At 34.0% G+C, this 19,099-nt stretch overlaps 2 protein-coding genes across 2 annotated transcripts; both read left to right on the forward strand.

The window, feature by feature from the left end:
- The first annotated feature begins 5,737 nt into the window (after positions 1 to 5,737).
- LOC145054741 (Leucine-rich repeat (LRR) family protein) lies at positions 5,738 to 8,165 on the forward strand. The gene is made up of 6 exons (XM_079002993.1): positions 5,738 to 6,156; positions 6,769 to 6,999; positions 7,095 to 7,241; positions 7,330 to 7,472; positions 7,575 to 7,689; positions 7,828 to 8,165. Exons 1-6 carry the CDS (start codon positions 5,872 to 5,874, stop codon positions 7,906 to 7,908), a joined length of 1,002 nt encoding a protein of 333 aa, XP_078859119.1. The 5' UTR covers positions 5,738 to 5,871; the 3' UTR covers positions 7,909 to 8,165.
- Positions 8,166 to 12,516: 4,351 nt separating this feature from the next.
- LOC145054742 (dolichyl-diphosphooligosaccharide--protein glycosyltransferase subunit STT3A-like) lies at positions 12,517 to 18,406 on the forward strand. The gene is made up of 23 exons (XM_079002994.1): positions 12,517 to 12,777; positions 12,866 to 12,928; positions 13,634 to 13,689; positions 13,790 to 13,861; positions 13,958 to 14,063; positions 14,177 to 14,227; positions 14,322 to 14,417; positions 14,513 to 14,572; positions 14,664 to 14,777; positions 14,907 to 14,993; positions 15,087 to 15,190; positions 15,288 to 15,383; positions 15,490 to 15,610; positions 15,728 to 15,808; positions 15,902 to 16,033; positions 16,120 to 16,338; positions 16,445 to 16,588; positions 16,675 to 16,861; positions 16,947 to 17,044; positions 17,127 to 17,206; positions 17,863 to 17,953; positions 18,049 to 18,138; positions 18,210 to 18,406. The coding sequence occupies exons 1-23, from the start codon at positions 12,643 to 12,645 to the stop codon at positions 18,267 to 18,269; spliced, it is 2,343 nt and encodes a 780-aa protein (XP_078859120.1). The 5' UTR covers positions 12,517 to 12,642; the 3' UTR covers positions 18,270 to 18,406.
- The last annotated feature ends 693 nt before the right edge of the window (positions 18,407 to 19,099 follow it).

A 19,099-nucleotide genomic window follows, 5' to 3' on the forward strand; every position in this document is an offset into this window, starting at 1 on the left:
AGTTTCGGCTCAGAAAGTTTACTTCTCGGGATCCTCGGGGCTTCGGGACTTGCTTCAGGTCTCGGGAATGATAGCGGGGCTTCGGGGGTAAAGCTTGCACGTAAAACGATGTAAAATGGGAGAGAGAGAGAGAGAGAGAGAGAGAAAGAAATGAGCAACCAAATTCAGCAGCCCACGACTTCTATTTATAAGGGCTGAAACCCTGATTTACGTTGGGTGTAAATCCTGATTACGCTGGGCGTAATGCCTCTACAAGCAGTACGCTGGGCGTACTTCGGTTACGTTGGGCGTACTCTTCGGATCATACCGAATGCGTTATGGATTACGGACTCATGCACTCGAGTATTAGGTCGGGTCGACGTAGCCCATTTCAGTTCATACATACGGGTACGTTGGGCATACTTCATTATGCTTAGCGTACACCGACATACCAAACTTCAAAATTGCGTAACTTTTGCATACGAGCTCCGTTTTCGACGTTCTTTATATCCACGCGTAGGTGAGACTATACTCTACAACTTTTTTTTAGACTTCGTCAGCTAATTTTGAATTTATTTTTATTATATTATTTTTAGTTGGATTGGGACAGGAAAACTCCGTTATAAAATCATAACTTCTTCATCCGACGTCCGTTTTCATCTGTCTTTTTACCGTTGGACTACTAACGACGAGATCTTCGATTCTCGTTTAGATTGTTTCGGTCAAATATCCCTCGATCTTAATTTCGAGATTTGGGTTGTATACTAGTAAGTCGAAACTTAGAAAAATCATAACTTCCTCATATGAAGTCAGATTTGGACGTTCTTTTTATGCATGCTCTCGGTTTAACGTGTTCTACGACTTTCGTTAAGATCACTAAGGCTAGATATAGCTCTATCTTAAATTCATATTTTACGTCATACAGTGTCGTGTCGGTTCTGCCGCGAAACTTCAATAGGTCATAACTTCTTCGTTATAACTCGGATTTTGGCATTCTTTATATATCCGGAACCCATGTCACGACCACTACAACTTCATTCATAGATATTGGGCTTATCTAATATTTTATTATTACGCTTATTTTTATTCTTAATTCATTTAAGCCACATAATTAAGCATAAAACACATAATACTCAAATAATACATTCTTATTATTTCCAAATGAGTTACAAAGGTTAACCTAGACTATTACATCAACATTAATGCCTAGCCTATAAACACGGGCGTTACATCAGGGGTAATCCAATCTTTTATCTTTGGACCTGATGCATGCTGTTATTTGTATATGTTATTTGTTTGGGTGTTGGTACTTTGGGGGAACTCACTAAGCTTCATGCTTACAATTTTGGTTTATGGTTTCAGGTACTTCAGTGGATCGTGACAATATGAAGGTGTGACCGTACACATCCTCGCGTTTTGGACTTATAATTTCTGGGAAACTATGATAATGTGAATGTTTTGAAAACTATGTTGAAAGAGATTCTGATTTTTAAATAATTTTTTGGGAACAATGGTTTTTGTAAACACTTATATAGAAAAAAGGTTGTTTTGAAAAGTTTACATTTTATGAAATTTTTATGGATGTTATAGGTGAGCTATCAATCACTAGTTTCATACATGAGGTAGTTACCCTCAAGCACAAGCGAGGCATGTCTAGAATACCTCAATACCCTTTTTGGGTTACTCTTAGTTTTGTTTTCCATGGAATTTGGAGGGACACACTAGTCTTGTCTTGGGTTTGTGTAACATCCCAAAAACCAGGGCTAAAATTTTCATTTTTAAAATAATATAATATCCATTTTTAGTAAAGTTACATCTATTAGTTCATAAACCATTATTCCAAAATCATAGTTAATAAGAAGATAATGCGAAATCTCAAATCATAGTATGTTGATGTGTGTGTACAGTCCCGCCTTCGCAATCCGATAAGTACCTACAAAATATTTAATCCATAACTGTAATCACAAAGCTTAGTGAGTTCCCCAAAATACCACATACAACACAAATAACAACTATGGGTTATCAGCAACCCTAGAGACTACCCGAAGTCTTAGTGGTCAAACAACACGTAATGTGGGTTATCAACAATCCTAGAGACTACCCGAAGTCTCAGTGGGCAAACAACACACTCTGTGGGTTATCAGTAACCTTGGAGACTACCCGAAGCCTCAATATACATAATAACACATATTAAAGTAACATTAAATAAGACCCAGCTAGTCAGCACGTATATATACTACCACACAGGAAATTATAGTGTGAAGACTCACCTCACGAATAACAGCTAGCACACAACAGCTCACACACAGGGTAGACAGATACAAAGAGACACCTAACATCAATAAAAAATTACTCTCTCAGTCTACACCCTAAAACCCCAAATTTGACCAAAGTCAACCATAGTCAAAGTCACCCTCAACAATACTCCACGTCGTAGCTACCCATAGGCCACATCATGGGCACTAAAAGACAAAACAAACATGATAAGCCCAACCACCACTTTATGCCATTCCTTGGCTATGTCGTGGTCTTCCGTCTAAAAGGTTTTTCTTCAGTAAGGGCTTAACCCATAAGGGCCAAAGCTAAAATCGTCACATCTGATTCCTAATAGTTTCATAATGGATAAAGTTTCCAACTTCATCCATTAGGATGGTCCAAACCACCAAGATCAAGACTTTAAGTCTCAAAGAGGCCCAAAATGCATCTTTCTTAACTTAATCCTTTAAGTCCAAGTCTCCCACTTTCAAATTTGAATCAACAAGATGTCTAGATGGATAAAGTTTCCAACTTTATCCATAATAATGCCACAATATTCAAAGATATAAACTTTAATACACCAAAATGCCCTAAAGGACCAAGATAACTTGCATGGATAAAAAGGAAGGCACAAGATCATAACTTTCCTAGTCCATGAGGTCCATGAAGCATCCTAAGCTGATCAAAAGATGATGGAGTCCACTTAGCTCCAAGATCACCCATAAAATGGACCAAAAGTGCCAAAAACACCAAATGACAAGATCTAATGAACTAGATAGCATTTAAGGCAAGAGAAGAAACCTTACAAATCATAAGGGGGTAATGAAAGCATTTAAGGTAAGAAAGCAACCTTAAAAATTCTAAGGGTGATTATGCTAGTCAATATAATATTTTGCGGGATTGTTGGTTAAAGGTGTAGACTCGTAACCCAGACACCACTATTAGGATTTATGTCGAAAGTGAACAATATCATGATGTTGAGACAAGAACCTTCAGGCGTGTGTATGTGTGGCTTGGTGCTTTAAAGAAAGAATTTGTAACCCAAACACCACTATTAGGATTGATGTCGAAAGTGAACAATATCATGATGTTGAGACAAGAACCTTCAGGCGTGTGTATGTGTGGCTTGGTGCTTTAAAGAAAGGATTTGCAGTAGAGAGAAGGGACTTTCTTGAGCTTAATGAGGCTTTCATGAAAGGACCTTACCCAGGTTAAATGTTACATGATATGGTAAGATTTATGTTTTGAAATTGTGTTGATTTATTTTTACTTTCAACATTAATTGGTTTGTATTGCACATGCTTTAGATGGTAATAATGGAATATACCCTTTGGCATATGTTGTGGTAAAGCATAGACTCTGAACTCGTGGACATTGTTTTTATGCAATTTAGGTAATGACTTAGGGTTGGCTTCAAATGCAAATTTCACATTTATAACAACCATACAAAAGTTAAATGCATTGTATTTTATTTGAATTGACTTTTGATGTAAGCACTCACATAAGTCAATATTTTTTGTAGGGTGTACCGCCTGCTATTGCAAATTTGTTTCTTTGTGCATAACACCGTTACTGTCTTCATCACATACACAAGAACATGAAGTTGCATTGGAAAGGGAAGGAGTTCAAGGATAGTCTTTGGAATTGTGCTATGAAATATAACGTGCAAGATTTAAAACAAAAGTAACTAAATAACTCATCAAACCTAATACATAATGTTTTGAGTGGTTAAAAATGCCACCTCAACACTGGGCACACTCCACTTCACTGGTTTGACCATTTTCTCTTGTTATTAGGAATTGAGCAAAATTTCTTATATAATCTATTGTTTGACAGGGATAGCATATTGTGATGTTGTGTTAAACAACATATATGACTCATTTGATAGCAAATTAGATGATGGACATGATGCACCAGTTATCGCTTGCTTATAGTTCATCAAACAATACATAATGAAGAAGATTATGAATGTTGACAAAGTATTTGGAAAAGCAACATGCCCTTTGACTCCAATGTTACCAAGATATAACAAAAGATCAGTAGAGTATATAGTAACATTATGTGGAAATTGGAAGTACTAAGTCAGTGGACCTTGGTAAGAACAATGTGTAACTAAAGTGAGTCAAGGAATTTGTTCACCCAAGAAATGGAAACTGATTAGAATGACATGCAAACATGGTGTATCTGCCATTTGGGACATGAGGAAAAATAATGTTGTAGTGGGTATTCTAGAAAGTTTTGTTTATTATGCTATTGGCTAACACCCTTTAGGAATATATACTTACTCAAAGTCGATCCAATAAATGATAAGAGGATGTGGATGAAGTCACCTTTCCCAACTACTTTGTTGCATCAAAAACATTGTGTCATAATAGGGGACGCCAAAAAAGAAAATAAACAAGTCATCTTTGAAAAAAAAGGATTTGCTTAAAGAGAATATACTGTCTAGATCCCAAAAATAAATTACATGTGCCAAATGTAATAACAAAGTACACAATTCCATGACCTACAAAGTCCAATTACCAAGTGTTGGTGGTGTAGCTATGAAGAATAAGGGAAAAAGGTGTTATTTTGCCTTTGTTTTATATGTTATGTAAAACTTGTTATGGTTTGTTTTGGTAAAACTTGACATGGATTGTTATGGTTTGTTTTGGTTAAACTCTTATGTAATTTTTAAATTGTTATGTTTGGTCACTTTAAAGTCTTATGGAATAGTATTTTGAATGCTTATGGATTTGGTCATGTAAAACCTGTTAAACAACCATTGTAAAACACAATAAAGTTCATCAATTGTAAAACACAATAAGGTTACTAGAATACCCTTTTCATTGCTCCAACAAAACTTCAATACAATATTATAACTTTTACCAAATTTCACATCACATTGATCACTAGGGTGCATATTATTACAACTTGTAAACAATTATGCCAAAAAAAAAACCCAACTAAGTATTAAGCATATCTTCATGTTTCGATTTTGGATTTCAACCTCATGGTCATGCTTTTCAGCCTCATAAACCCACAAAAGAAACCCACTCCTTGGTCTATGCAACTTTCAGTAAAATTGATCATCACATTGGAGTTATAATTGAACATTACAAAAAAATGACAATACAATACCATTTTCGGGCAAACATAATTTTCCCTACAAAGATTGTTCTTAGTGTACGAAGTCCTTATGATAACCATACTTCCACAGCCACAAACCACCATCTTATTTTGGACTTTGATCACATGCACCAAAGAGAACATGTGAGAAAAAGGTTTAAAGACATTGTAAAGATGAAAGGACAAAAATGCCCCCAAGGTAGGGGTTTCTAACAACTAAGTAGATGGAATGTTAAATTAGGGACTGAGCGGGTAACATATTTAAGTTTCGGTGATCGTCCGAGCTAAAAAAACTTTTTAGGGACCAAACATGCAAGTAACCTAACTATAAGGACCCACCTTGTAATTTTCTTTCTTTTTATACTTTTGGTGTCCGCCTAATAGTTTATCGTTTTTTTTTTCTTTTTTTTTTCGCGAAAGAGAAAGAAAATAGAAATACAATTTGCCTGCGAGAAACAGAACTTTCAGACAGAAACGATCGTTCTCCTTCGTCGATTGTTTCTAGGGTTTCAGATTACAGTAGTATCAATGGATATTACAACAGCAAACGATCCGATGATCGACACTAACAACGACGAAGAATCTACACTGCTAACTATCCTCGACGCCTCCAGCTATCAGCTCCATGATCTCGACTCAATCGAGTTCCCGCCGACCCTCACCGAGATTGATTTGACGGCCAATCGATTGACTAAGTTGGATTCGCGTATTTCTCATTTATCTAATCTCAAAAAGCTCTCTCTTCGACAGAACCTCTTCAATGATTCCGGTGTTGAGCCGATTTCGCAGTGGAACACCATATCCGGCCTCGAGGTATGCTTATCGGTTGTCTTCTCCACTTTCGCATACTTTCTTATTTTTCCGAATCATCTTCATCGGATTTAAAGAGCGATGCGAGTTGAGTTAACTTCTTAGAATACTGTGTACACACAGACTGTTCATTTTTAATAAGCTGACATCGGTTTTTGCTAATGCTGATTGGTATAGTACCTATAGATCAAACTAGACTAACTTTGTAGTTTTGTATGACTGCATTTTTAATTGTGGACATGAGGTGGTATAATTTTGTGTCATGTTCTTAAGAAGTTGTTCTGTTAAGTCTATTTGGTAATATGAGAGATACATGTTCTTGAGCTAGATAATCATATAATCTTTAACTAGATAATCTTCAAAATCCTGAAACTTACAAAGTTCATATGAAATGATATCCATATAGATATAACTATATATATACATGTGTGTATGTACGTTTCTATGGCAATCAGTGCTTATAATATGGTGTATGATGCTTACATGAGTTTACCACTATGATAAAGAAGCATATGGATTCGAATGTTACCACAATCGCATCTTTTAATAACTTTGTTTATCTGGCTCTTTTTACAAAAGTTACTATAATTGGACTTTTTTTTTTTTTTTTTGCAGGAGTTAGTTCTCAGGGATAACCAACTAAAGAAAATACCCGATGTCAGCATATTCAAAACCCTCTTAATATTTGATGTTTCATTCAATGAAATCACATCAATGAATGGATTATCCAATGCATCAAGCACACTCAAGGAACTTTATGTCTCTAAAAACGAAGTTCCCAAGATCGAGGAGATTGAACATTTCCATGAACTACAAATTCTTGAACTTGGTTCAAACAGATTACGTGTGAGGACTAAAATCCATCAAAATTAATGATACACAACACATTCTTTCTTCAATTAATACTCAACCCTAAAGTAATTATTTTATTTTTTATGTAGGTGATTGAGAACCTACAGAATCTGACAAAGTTACAAGAGCTATGGTTAGGTCGCAATCGTATAAAATCCATTGATTTATGTGGATTAAAATGCATTAAGAAGCTCAGTTTGCAAAGCAATCGACTAACTTCCATGAAAGGATTAGAGGTAAGTTTTTTGTTTGTGTTTTTTAAATTAAGGGTGTGTTTATTATATCATCTTACTTTCATTTCTTTATATTATATATCTTTTCCAGGAATGTATTGCTTTAGAAGAAGTATACTTGAGCCACAATGGTATTGCAAAAATGGAAGGCCTCTCAACTTTATCTAATCTTCGGGTGTTGGATGTTTCTTCAAATAAGCTTGCAGCCATTGAAGACATTGAGAAACTCACCTGGTATGCATAATAAATATAAATATTTTCACCTTTATTAAAAAGTAAAATTATAAAAGAAAGTATGTTGTTATTATTTGATCTGTTTGTGATTTTTGATTGCAGTTTAGAAGATTTATGGTTCAATGACAACCAATTAGCATCATTGGATGGCATTGCTGAGGCAGTTTCTGGTTCTAGAGAAAAGCTAACCACCATTTACCTTGAGCATAATCCATGTGTAAGCACTATGTTTTGGTAGATTTATTAAAAGTAAGGGCTTTTTTAGACAAAACATAAAGTTGAGGTTTAAACCGGGAAAAACCGAATATGCAGGGTCTTTTATGTAATTAACTGATATTTGTTTTACATTTTGTAGGCAAAATTGTCTGACTACTTGACTACACTGAGACAAATCTTCCCGAATATCGAGCAAATTGATTCAGAAGTGTTTGCTTAATTTAGAAAGAATTGTCTGGATGGATTAAGATTAAATCCTCTTTTTTCTTCATCTCTTATTGATCAACATGACAATCGTGTTTGTGTGTGTGTGTGTGAATTTCTCATGTTAATTGGTTGTATGATTACCATGAGATCATTTGTACAAGTACTTTAAGGTGATCCTCACATAACTTAAAAGAGTACATTACCAAAAAAAACTATTTGTATTTTTGGTACAAAAGAGTTTTGTTTAGAGTAAATAACAGTTTTGGTCCATGTGTGCTATAGTAGTTGTTTTGAATTAAGGGCGTAAATTCTCTTTTCTATTGTATTATGATTATGTTCAATTACATGTGTACTTACAATTTCCTGTTGAATAACCAAAGATAAAAATAATTTCATCAAGTTTTGAGGTAATTAGTTAAGGAACCCGTTTATAACCTTATGTAAGTGAAAGCTTGATGAGGATACAAGATTATGGTTAATGCATGTTAAATTTGTCCAATGGATATCAAGAAGCATTCTATGAGAATTCTAAAGATATGTTTGGGTTGGAGTGTATGAAGTTCGAAGTATTGTTACGAATCCTTTGACTTTTGTTGACTATGGGGCTTAAGTTACAAGTTTGGCCATTAAACATAGATTTGAAGCCAGATTGTTGTATAAAAACAACTTTAAATCTATAAGTGTTGTAGGATGGTCTATCAATGGGAGCAGTGTCATATAGAGAAAAATCGAAGGGTGATGTGTTTTTCTTAACTTTTGTGCTATATCGTTTATCTGAAATTTTGCAATGACCCGAGTTCGGGGAGATGAATTTGGGAGGGCTTGATGTTTGATGATAGATGGAGAAGGTGAAATGTGATGGGTGGGCGATTGCATGAAATAAGGGAATTTTTTTTTTAAAGTCATTTTGTTTTTTTGTTTCGGTGTGTTCCATCTTCCATTTGACTTTGTCAATATTCTATCTTGTTCTTCTTCGTTCCTACCAAACTCTATTTGAAAATGACTTATTATGTTCCTTTAGGATGTGGGTGACTTTGTGTAAGGAATACCTCCAAAAGTGAATAGGAAGAGAAGCACGACTCATCATGGAATGAACCATGTCTAAGAATGTCCGATTACGTCTCTCAGCCATACCATTCAATTGTGGTGTCCTAGGAAGAGTTAATTGTGAAACTATTCCACTTTCCTTTAGATAGTCGTTGATCTCGATACTAAGATACTTTCCGTGTATATTGGATCTAAGCATCTTTATCTTCCTGCCCAACCAATTCTCTACTTCATGTTTAAAATTTTTGCATGTTTCAAAGGTTTTTGACTTATGTTTGATTAAGTAGATATTACCATATTTGTTACAATCATCTGTAAAAGTCACATAAGATCGATTACCATCCCTTGTAGATGATCTAAAGGGCCAACACATTTGCATGTATGAGATTCAACAAACCTTCACCTCTTTCACAAGATCCTGTGAGATGTGATTTTTCATCTTTCCCAAAAGACAAGATTCACATGTATCATCTGAACTTAGGTCAAATGATTCCAACATTCATTTCTTTTGGAGTTGAAGTACGTGTTTCTTGTTAATGTGTCAAAGACGACAATGCCACAAGTACGCTTTGTCTATACCATTAGATGAATCAATACGAAAAACATTATTGCCTAAATTATCAACACACATCACAATTTCATACATACCATCACATGGTAAAGCTTCAAATATAAAAACACCATTTTTATAAGCATAAATAGAACCATTCAAATCATTAAATGAATATCTAAAACCTTGTCTGAATAAAGCATGAAAAGGAATAATGTTACGTGTCATCTCTGATGAGTAACAACAATTTATTAAGTCTAAAAAAACACCACTACTAAACACTAGAGTATAAACTCCAATCTTGGTAACAGGAGAAGATCACTTATTCCTCATGATCAGGTTCATCCTTCCGTGTTCCACCTCCTCACTTTCTCTTTGCCCCTGCAAAAATAAATATGAAATCCACATCCTGTATCATGGACCCAAGAACGAGAAGATAATGATTTATTAGATGAAATAGTATATATACTTGCAGAATATGACTTCACTTTACCAGCATTGATGTCTTGCAGGTACTTTGGGCAACTTCGTTTCCAACGCCCCTTATCATTGCAGTAAAAGTAAGTAGCATCTTTGGGATCAAAATTGTGAGGAATGTCAGAACTGGGCTTAGCCTTTGGGCCACTGCTAGATGACTCGAAACGGGCCTTGACCTTCCAGTTCTACTTGTGAGGATCTTTCCCCTTCTTCCCCTTTCCCTGTCCAATAGCCAGAATGGGAGCACTAGCAGGATTTGGATTTGAGTTCCTACCCTTCATTTATGCGAAATGATAAGTTGTGACCCGCTGTGTTGTAACCAAAGTACCATCGTACTGCTGTGCTCACCCAAAGTACTATCGTATTGTTATGTCTAGTTAATTAAGAAGGTATAAATGACAACTGTTGCTGATAAAGATCCTTTAGGAAAGATCCTTCGAGATTGTTATTTAAGGATTAGGATGTGAGGATAACAAGAATAGGTAACTGGGTTAATTGTTTGTTGAAAAGTATATAATTAAAAAAAATATAATATTGTAGGTTGAAAACCCTATGTACTCACCATATTTCCAAACTTGACCCACTCAATTTCTTTGTATCACATGAAACAGTACAAAGATAATGATGTTTGGATCCGATGAAAGATTCGACGAAATATAGGATGTTGTAAGGTCTGTCATGATTACATTTATGCTTATATTTCTTGTACTAGTTATGACATCCAAAGTTTTGAAAAATCAATGAAAAACATTTTGAGTAAATTACACGAATGGTCCCTATGGTTTGGGGTAATTTGCGCGCTTGGTCCCTAACTTATTTTTTTAACTCGGAAAGTCCCTACTGTTTGTTTTTGTTACGCGCTTGGTCCCTACTTTTTGTTTTTGTTACGTGAATGGTCCCTATCTTACCTAAAAAAAAACTATTATTTAAATAGAAAAAATGATAGGATAGGTGAGGTAAGGTGATGAGGGTTGGGGTTAGGGTGTGTTTATTTAAATATTTTAAAAAATCAAGGGCAAAATAGTTTTTTTAGGTAAGACAGGGACCAAGCGTGTAACAAAAACAAACAGTAGGGACCTTCCGAGTTAAAAAAACAATTTAGGGACCAAACGCGCAAATTACCCTAAACCATAGGGACCATTCGTGTAATTTACTCAAACATTTTTTCAGAAATACTTTTATAGGATAAATTCCGCAATATAAAGAATACTTTGTTTTAAAATAAACATAAATAAAAAGGTATTTTCTGACCATGAAAATAAGGACGTCAAAGTTGAAAATCCACTATTTGAAAGAATATTTATGTTAATGCTTATTTGGCAAACAAGTTGACATTTTCGACGACCCTAACACCTTAACGAATCTTCTTAGCCCAACAAAGATTTTTGGGGGTAAAAAGAAAATCCATTTTCATCACTATATACCTGTTTTTGAAGCTCTTGATTTTGATTCACGCTTTGTATTTGAGACTAAGAATAAGAAGTACTTGAAGCTATTGATTTTGATTTAGGCTTTGTATTTGAGATCAAGAACAAGTACTTGGCTTTAGTTTAGGATTTAGGACAACCGTATCCACTAGAGTCAACATATGTGCAAATACAATAGCATTTGAAATGATTTCTCCTCCTAAAGGGACCGTCTAAATAGATTTCAAGAACCATTTTCAACATCCGAAGTCTAAAACACCCCACATCGATTTCATTTTTTTTATTTGTATTATGATTTTTTATCCACTAATTTCTATGAAACACGAGTTGCATGTTTCTTTCCCGTCAATTGATCATGAGATATAGTTAATAGTTTTTATAGGGGGAGGGGGTGGGTTTGCCTTCAAATGAACAAGAGTTGTATTCCCCTTTAAATATGGAGTTTTAGAAACAATTACGTCCTTTCTCCCAACACATGAATTAAGATTTCAGATATGGATTTCGTAAGATTTCACATATGGGTTTCCTCTCCACGTTCATTCTTCCAATACATGTATTCGTGTTTGTTTTTTAGATATGGATTTTAAAATGTGTAAATGATTGAGTTCTTCAACATTTTCCTTTTTTTGTGCTTTTGTGAGCTAGAGATAACAAGTGAAATTGAGTTTATGTTTTCGTATGTGCTCGTCAAAATTTTTTATGTGGGCTAGACAAGATGATCAAACTCTCGGGCCAAGGTTGCCACAAGCCCGCTATACCTCTACAATAACAAGTTAAAAGAGTGTTTCCTAAACATAAAATGTAAATTAATGATAATCATAGACAAAAAAAACTAAATAAATAAATAACATAAGCCATAGTTTATTTCCTTATAAAATCATTAAATCATTATTCCTTTTATGGTATATGCCAACGATATAAATTTATTGAATTTAGTTTTGTATGTCGTCATGCTCATAACTATTGCCCAAAGAGCAAAAGCATTGCATGAGAACTGAGAAGTGTTTTGGGGAAAAATTCACGTAGCACAACCAATAAGCTCATTACACGTGTACAAATTTTGGTGCCATCCAATAACACACATCTACGTGTACACGAAGGGTAAACCAGTAAAAAACCAATACCTTCGGCTCCCTCTCTTCCTCAGTCCCCCTGCAGCAAAGTCTTCACTTTGTATAAGCTTGATTGACTCGAAATCTGTAACGCCCTCACAAAACCTCTCACATCAGGATTTCGACGGCCGTTAATGGCGGTCCCCGTAGATGCCATTATCAAGCAGTCGCCGCCGTCTTCGAGTCTGCGTTTCGCCTTCGGAAATGTCCTCGCCTTCTTCATTCTCCTGTTAATCGGAGTTCTTGCATTCTCGATCCGTCTTTTCTCGGTAAATTCAGTGGATCCAAACGTCGATTGATACATATGTGATAGTTAAATTGCGATTTTTGATCTGATTTAATACGTTTTTGTTGCAGGTTATTAAGTATGAAAGTGTTATTCATGAGTTCGATCCTTATTTCAATTACAGAGTCACTCAGGTTTGTCTTTTTGTTTATTTAAATGGTTTATGTAGTTAAGGTTTTGTTTTTTGTTTTGTTGATTTGGTACTACAAGGGTTGTTGAGCAGTAAAATATGTGATGTTAACGTGCAGGATGTTAGGGAAGTTTTTTGTTCGTTTAGGATTTCACTTCAAGAATTTAGGGCAGTAGTTTCAATTCTTTTTGATTGCGGCATATCACTGTTGTTATTTTGCTAGTTGAACATGAATTCGAATCGCAATGCCACTTAGATGTTTTCAGAGCGAGTGATTGTAAAATAAATAGTACATTGAATTGGTTAGGAAATTATACGAAAATTAGCCCATCCATGGTGAAATGCTTTTCGGTTGTGCATCTCCTGAGTTCCAAAATCATTCTTATACAATTCTAAAAATAGCATGATAACGGTTGAACATATAATTATAAGTTGTTTCTAAATATAGAAACTTCAAGCTGGAGAACTTTGATATTGGTTTATGAAAACCTTTCTTAGTATCATAAAGGTATAAGCACAGAGAAAAACCAGATGCACATCAGGCTAGTGTTTAGAACTCTCTTTTGAAGAGACATAAATCTTATATTCCTCTTCTCCCCCTTTCAAGCTGCTAAATTTCATTTCACATCCCTTAAGATTCATGTCTATAATGTACATTTCAATAAGTTCAATGTATTGCTTATAGTTTCTGTTTCTCTTTTGATTTCAGTTCCTCACAAAGAATGGGATATATGACTTCTGGAATTGGTTTGATGATCGCACCTGGTATGTGTATAAGGTTTTATTTTTACTTTTATTTATTTACTTTTAAAGTTATATCACTTCATGAAGTTAACATGAAACCATATATTTTACTTCTCATAAGGTATCCTCTTGGACGAGTCATTGGTGGAACTGTATACCCTGGATTGACTTTGACTGCTGGAACTATATGGAAGTATGTACTAATTATTATACAAATAAGTTGTTTTTTTTTTTTCTAATATTCTAATAATTTCAACACAGTAAATATAATATATGTTCTTGATTTCAGGGTGCTTCAATCCTTGAACATTCCTCTCTCTGTAGAAACTGTGTGTGTATTTACTGCTCCTGTGTTCTCTGCCTTTGCTGCATGGGCTACATATCTACTAACCAAGGTTTTATTTTTAATCTTTTTGTGTTTTAAACTTTTAATAAATACTTTTAGCTTCATTGATGTTCTTAAACTAATACTAACATCCCTCAATCTTGCTCACTTATTTTTATCTAGGAAGTTAAGGGAACAGGTGCTGGACTTACTGCTGCAATTCTTCTTGCCATGGTAAACACATAAAGGGTACTTCAGAAATAATCAAATTTTTATCATACAGATTAATTGTCTCTTTATTTACTGATTATATTTTTATATTTTATAGGTGCCATCTTATATATCTCGATCAGTGGCTGGAAGCTATGATAATGAAGCAGTTGCTATCTTTGCTTTAATCTTCACTTTCTATCTCTATATCAAGGTCAGTTTTATCTATACAAATTGCCTTCATTTCAGTCACATCTTGTTAAAAACATAAAACAAAACTATTTTCTGACAAAAATATTTTGTTTGCAGACTTTGAACACAGGATCCCTCTTCTATGCTACATTAAACTCCATTTCATATTTCTACATGGTAGGCTTAAAATGGTCCTATTTTCTTTTTTTCTTTTTTCTTTTTTCTTTTTAAAATTTACATTTTTTTTATATTGTTTGATTTCATTTAGGTCTGTTCTTGGGGAGGATACACCTTCATTATCAACCTTATACCAATGCATGTGCTTCTTTGCATTGTAACTGGTCGTTATTCCTCTCGTTTATACATTGCATATGCTCCACTTGTAAGTCTACAAATTTATAAATAAATTAACAATATGTTCTTTTCTTTTTCTTCATCTTTTTTTTTCCCTTTTTGTTGTCAAATTGGTTTTTGTTTCATTAACATTTTGTTATTTTTAATTGTAATGCAGGTTGTTTTGGGAACTTTATTAGCAGCATTGGTGCCTGTTGTTGGTTTTAATGCAGTCATGACATCAGAACATTTTGCATCATTCTTGGTGATTTTCCATTCCATAATAAATGGTGTCATGTTTATGTTAAATTTTTAACATAATTCTATATTTTTTAATTCTATTAAATTTTTATTTCAGGTTTTCATTGTTATCCATGTGGTGGCTCTTGCACATTATATCAAAGGAATTCTCTCTCCAAAGATGTTTAAAGTCGCTGCTACCCTTGTAGTATCTGTTGGCCTGTAAGTTTCAATCATTTGGGATAAAAAGAAAATAAATTTAACCAATCACAACCAATTAAATTTTTAACATATTATTATTATTATTATTATTATTCAGGGTGGTATGTTGTGCTGTAATAGCAGTACTTGTAGCAGTAGTTGCATCTAGTCCTACAAAAGGATGGAGTGGAAGAAGCTTAAGTCTTCTTGATCCGTAAGTAATCAAAATTCAAAATAATTATTTCTTATTTTATTTTCACTTAAATAGTTTTCTAATGAATCTTTGACATTCTTTCCTTTATTTTTATAAATTATATCAGAACTTATGCAAGCAAATACATCCCAATTATTGCAAGTGTCAGTGAACATCAACCACCTACATGGCCATCTTACTTCATGGATATTAACGTTTTAGCTTTCTTAGTCCCTGCTGGAATTATTGTAAGTTCACAATTTATATTTTCTAAATTTCTCTCCCTTTTGACCTTTGACTTTTGACTTTTGACTTTTGACTTTTAACCTTTGACTTTTGACTTTTAACCTATTCGTTTCTCTCAGGCATGCTTTACACCGTTATCTGATGCAAGCTCCTTTGTAATCCTTTACTTAGTCATGTCGGTTTATTTCTCTGGTGTCATGGTAACTATTAATAAAAATAATTCATACTTTATATATTTAATATTTTATAATTGAGTTATTGATAGTTGTTATATTTATAAAATGGTGTGACAGGTAAGGCTGATGCTTGTGCTTGCTCCAGCTGCATGCATAATGTCTGGAATTGCACTTTCTGAAGCTTTTGATGTTTGTACAAGATCAATTAAATACTACATTTCTAGCCTATCTGATAGTCTCCTGACTGATGTAAGTATCGAAATCTGATTATAGCAACCTACTTTTTCAACCACATAAGAGACAAATTTTCAGCAATGTACTTTGTCATCTTTAAGGCAGGGGATATTGTATCCCCACAAAATGACGTCATCAAGCCTGAGAAAAAGGAAGACTTGTTGAAGGAAAGACCTTCTAGAAAGAACAAGAAAAAGGAGAAGGAGAATATCGAAAAACCTTCTGTGAAACCCCAAATTACAAAAATGCCCCTGGTCTTGCCTGTTGAGGCATCCATCTTTGCTCTTTTCTTGATTGTCTTGCTCGGTGCCTTCTATGTTGTAAGCATACTTCCTTTAATCTTTTCCTTTTTTTTTTTTTTTAAAATTCTCTCACAGGAAAAAGACCAAAATACCCTTGAAAATTAAATTTACTGAATTGTCATAGGTCCATAGTGTTTGGGCTGCAGCAGAGGCGTATTCGGCTCCTTCAATTGTGCTTACATCTCATTCCCATGATGGACTTCATGTTTTTGATGATTTCAGAGAGGCCTATGCATGGTTAAGCCATAACACAGAAGTAGATGACAAGGTAAGCTTCTATTATTTCAAAATTTAACAAATAATTTATATTAAAAAAAATGGTAAAAATGTAATAAAGAGATTAAATACCCTCAGGTTGCATCTTGGTGGGACTACGGTTACCAAACAACCGCAATGGCAAACCGCACTGTCATTGTTGATAACAACACATGGAACAACACACATATCGCGACAGTTGGCACTGCCATGTCATCACCTGAAAAGGACGCGTGGCAAATTTTCAATTCCTTGGATGTGAAATACGTACTTGTCGTGTTTGGTGGTTAGTTTTCTTAATTTTCTTTCCTTACAAATTCAGGAGAAGGAATTACGTAAAATATTTAAATTTTAATATCTAATAATGTTAGGTCTCGTGGGATACCCTAGCGATGACATAAATAAATTCCTATGGATGGTTCGTATTGGAGGAGGCGTTTTCCCACACATCAAGGAACCTGATTATCTGGTAAATAAATTAATAAATATATTTCTTCTCAAATATTTTCATTTTAATTCTTATTTACTAAATTTTATTATTTTTGTTGTAGAGAGATGGTCAATACAGAATCGACTCACAGGCGACTCCAACCATGCTTAACAGTCTCATGTACAAATTATCTTATTTCAGGTATTTACGTTTAAAATTCTAACTTCTAAAAACAAAATAAAACATAAGAGTATTTTATATTTTTGGTCCCCGAGTATAACTGATTCTTTCTCAAAAAGTTTATTTTGCACTTTTGGTTGTTTAAATTTTGTTTGTAACGTTTTTGGTCCTTATTCCAGATCATTATATTTTTGGGACCAAAATTGCCAAATTCAACTATATGTAGGGACCAAAATGGTGTTACTTTGAACAGGGACCAAAGATGTTACAAAAACCTTAAGTAAGGACCAAAATTGAAAAAAAAACTTTTTGTCACGTTTTTGGTCCTTATTCCAAATAAGATCACTATATTTTTGGGACAAAAATCAGCTATATCGGGACCAAAAATGGTCATTTTACTTTGAACAGGGACCAAAAATATTACAGAAAACCTTACCTAAGGACCAAAATTGCAAGAAAATTTTCGGTACCAAAATTGCAAAAATCAACTATGTTCAGGGCTAAAAAACCATCATATTACTTTGAACATGGACAAAAAAGTTACAAAAACCTCAACTAAGGACCAAAAGTGCAAGAGAAAACTTTATGGGATCAAAATTGCAGAAGTCAGCTATATCCAGGGACTAAAAATGTAATTTACGGTAAAATTATGCTAAACCAGTTTTTGTATTCTATAGGTTTGTGGAGACCGATGGTGGTAAAGGATACGATAGAGTCAGGAGGACTGAAATTGGAAAGAAATACTTTAAATTAACACATTTTGAGGAGGTAAGTATATTTAATTATGTGTGTTTACATTTAGATAGACTTTTTTTATTAGTCGTTTGCAATTTGATAACAAAATTTCATCATATGTAATGTAGGTATTCACAACTCATCATTGGATGGTTCGGATTTATAAATTAAAACCTCAAAAGAATAGGATTCGAGGGAAGACCAAGAAATTAAAATCGGTAATTTATTTATTATTTATTTTTTGTGGGTGTGTTTTGGACGAGTCTTGCTAACGTTTTAATATTTGCAGAAAACAAGCTCGGCTACACCGAGAAGCGGGACAACACTGAAGAAAAATCCTTGGCATTAGAAGTTAAGAAGATATGAAATTAGATGAGATACACAGCCTTTTTTTTTTTTTTTTATACAAACGATTGTGAGTTGTGATCAATCAAAAGATTTTGTAGGGAGTTATGTTGGTGAATGAGATAATCAACTTTTGAACTACAGGTAAAGGATTTGTGTTTTTATATTAAAAAAAAAATGATTCGTATTTTTACAAACTTTAAATATTATTTTTATAATTTTACAAAGTTTGAAACTACAGAATAAATTTTTCATTTTTAAAATAGAATAAACAACTCATTTTATAAAGTTATATTCAAGTCAAATCAATTGTTCATAAATCATAATTCATAATCAGAGTTATAAGGAAACCACTATTGATGTATGTGTATAATCTCGCCTTTGTAATCCAATAAGTATTTGAAAAACATTTTTATCCTTAACTATAAAGCTTAGTGAGTTCTCTAAAATATCACATACAACACAATATAAATAAACAACTGTGTTATCAGCAGTCTTAGGGACTATCAACAGTCCGAGTAGGTTAATAACACGTCTTGTGGGCTAACAACATGCCTTATGAGGTATCAACAACCTTGAGGACTATTAGCAATCCCATTAGATTAACAGCACACCCTGTGGATTATCAGCAACCCTTATAAGTTCTTCCAAGTCCACTCTGTAACATTAAGGTGAGCAATTGTCAGGTTTAAAATTCAAAGATTTAACCCTACTCACGACGTAAGGTATGTATGTCACGTTGTGAGGAGGTTAGAGCAACCGCGTATCACCTTTGGGCTCACGACGTGAGATCAGCCTGAGAGGAAACCCTAATTTTGGGGGGTTTTATTCCGT

The sequence above is a fragment of the Lactuca serriola genome, chromosome 5 (genome assembly GCF_051521515.1).
Source record: "Lactuca serriola cultivar US96UC23 chromosome 5, Lser_US96UC23_V15, whole genome shotgun sequence".
Taxonomy (NCBI): Eukaryota; Viridiplantae; Streptophyta; class Magnoliopsida; order Asterales; family Asteraceae; genus Lactuca; species Lactuca serriola.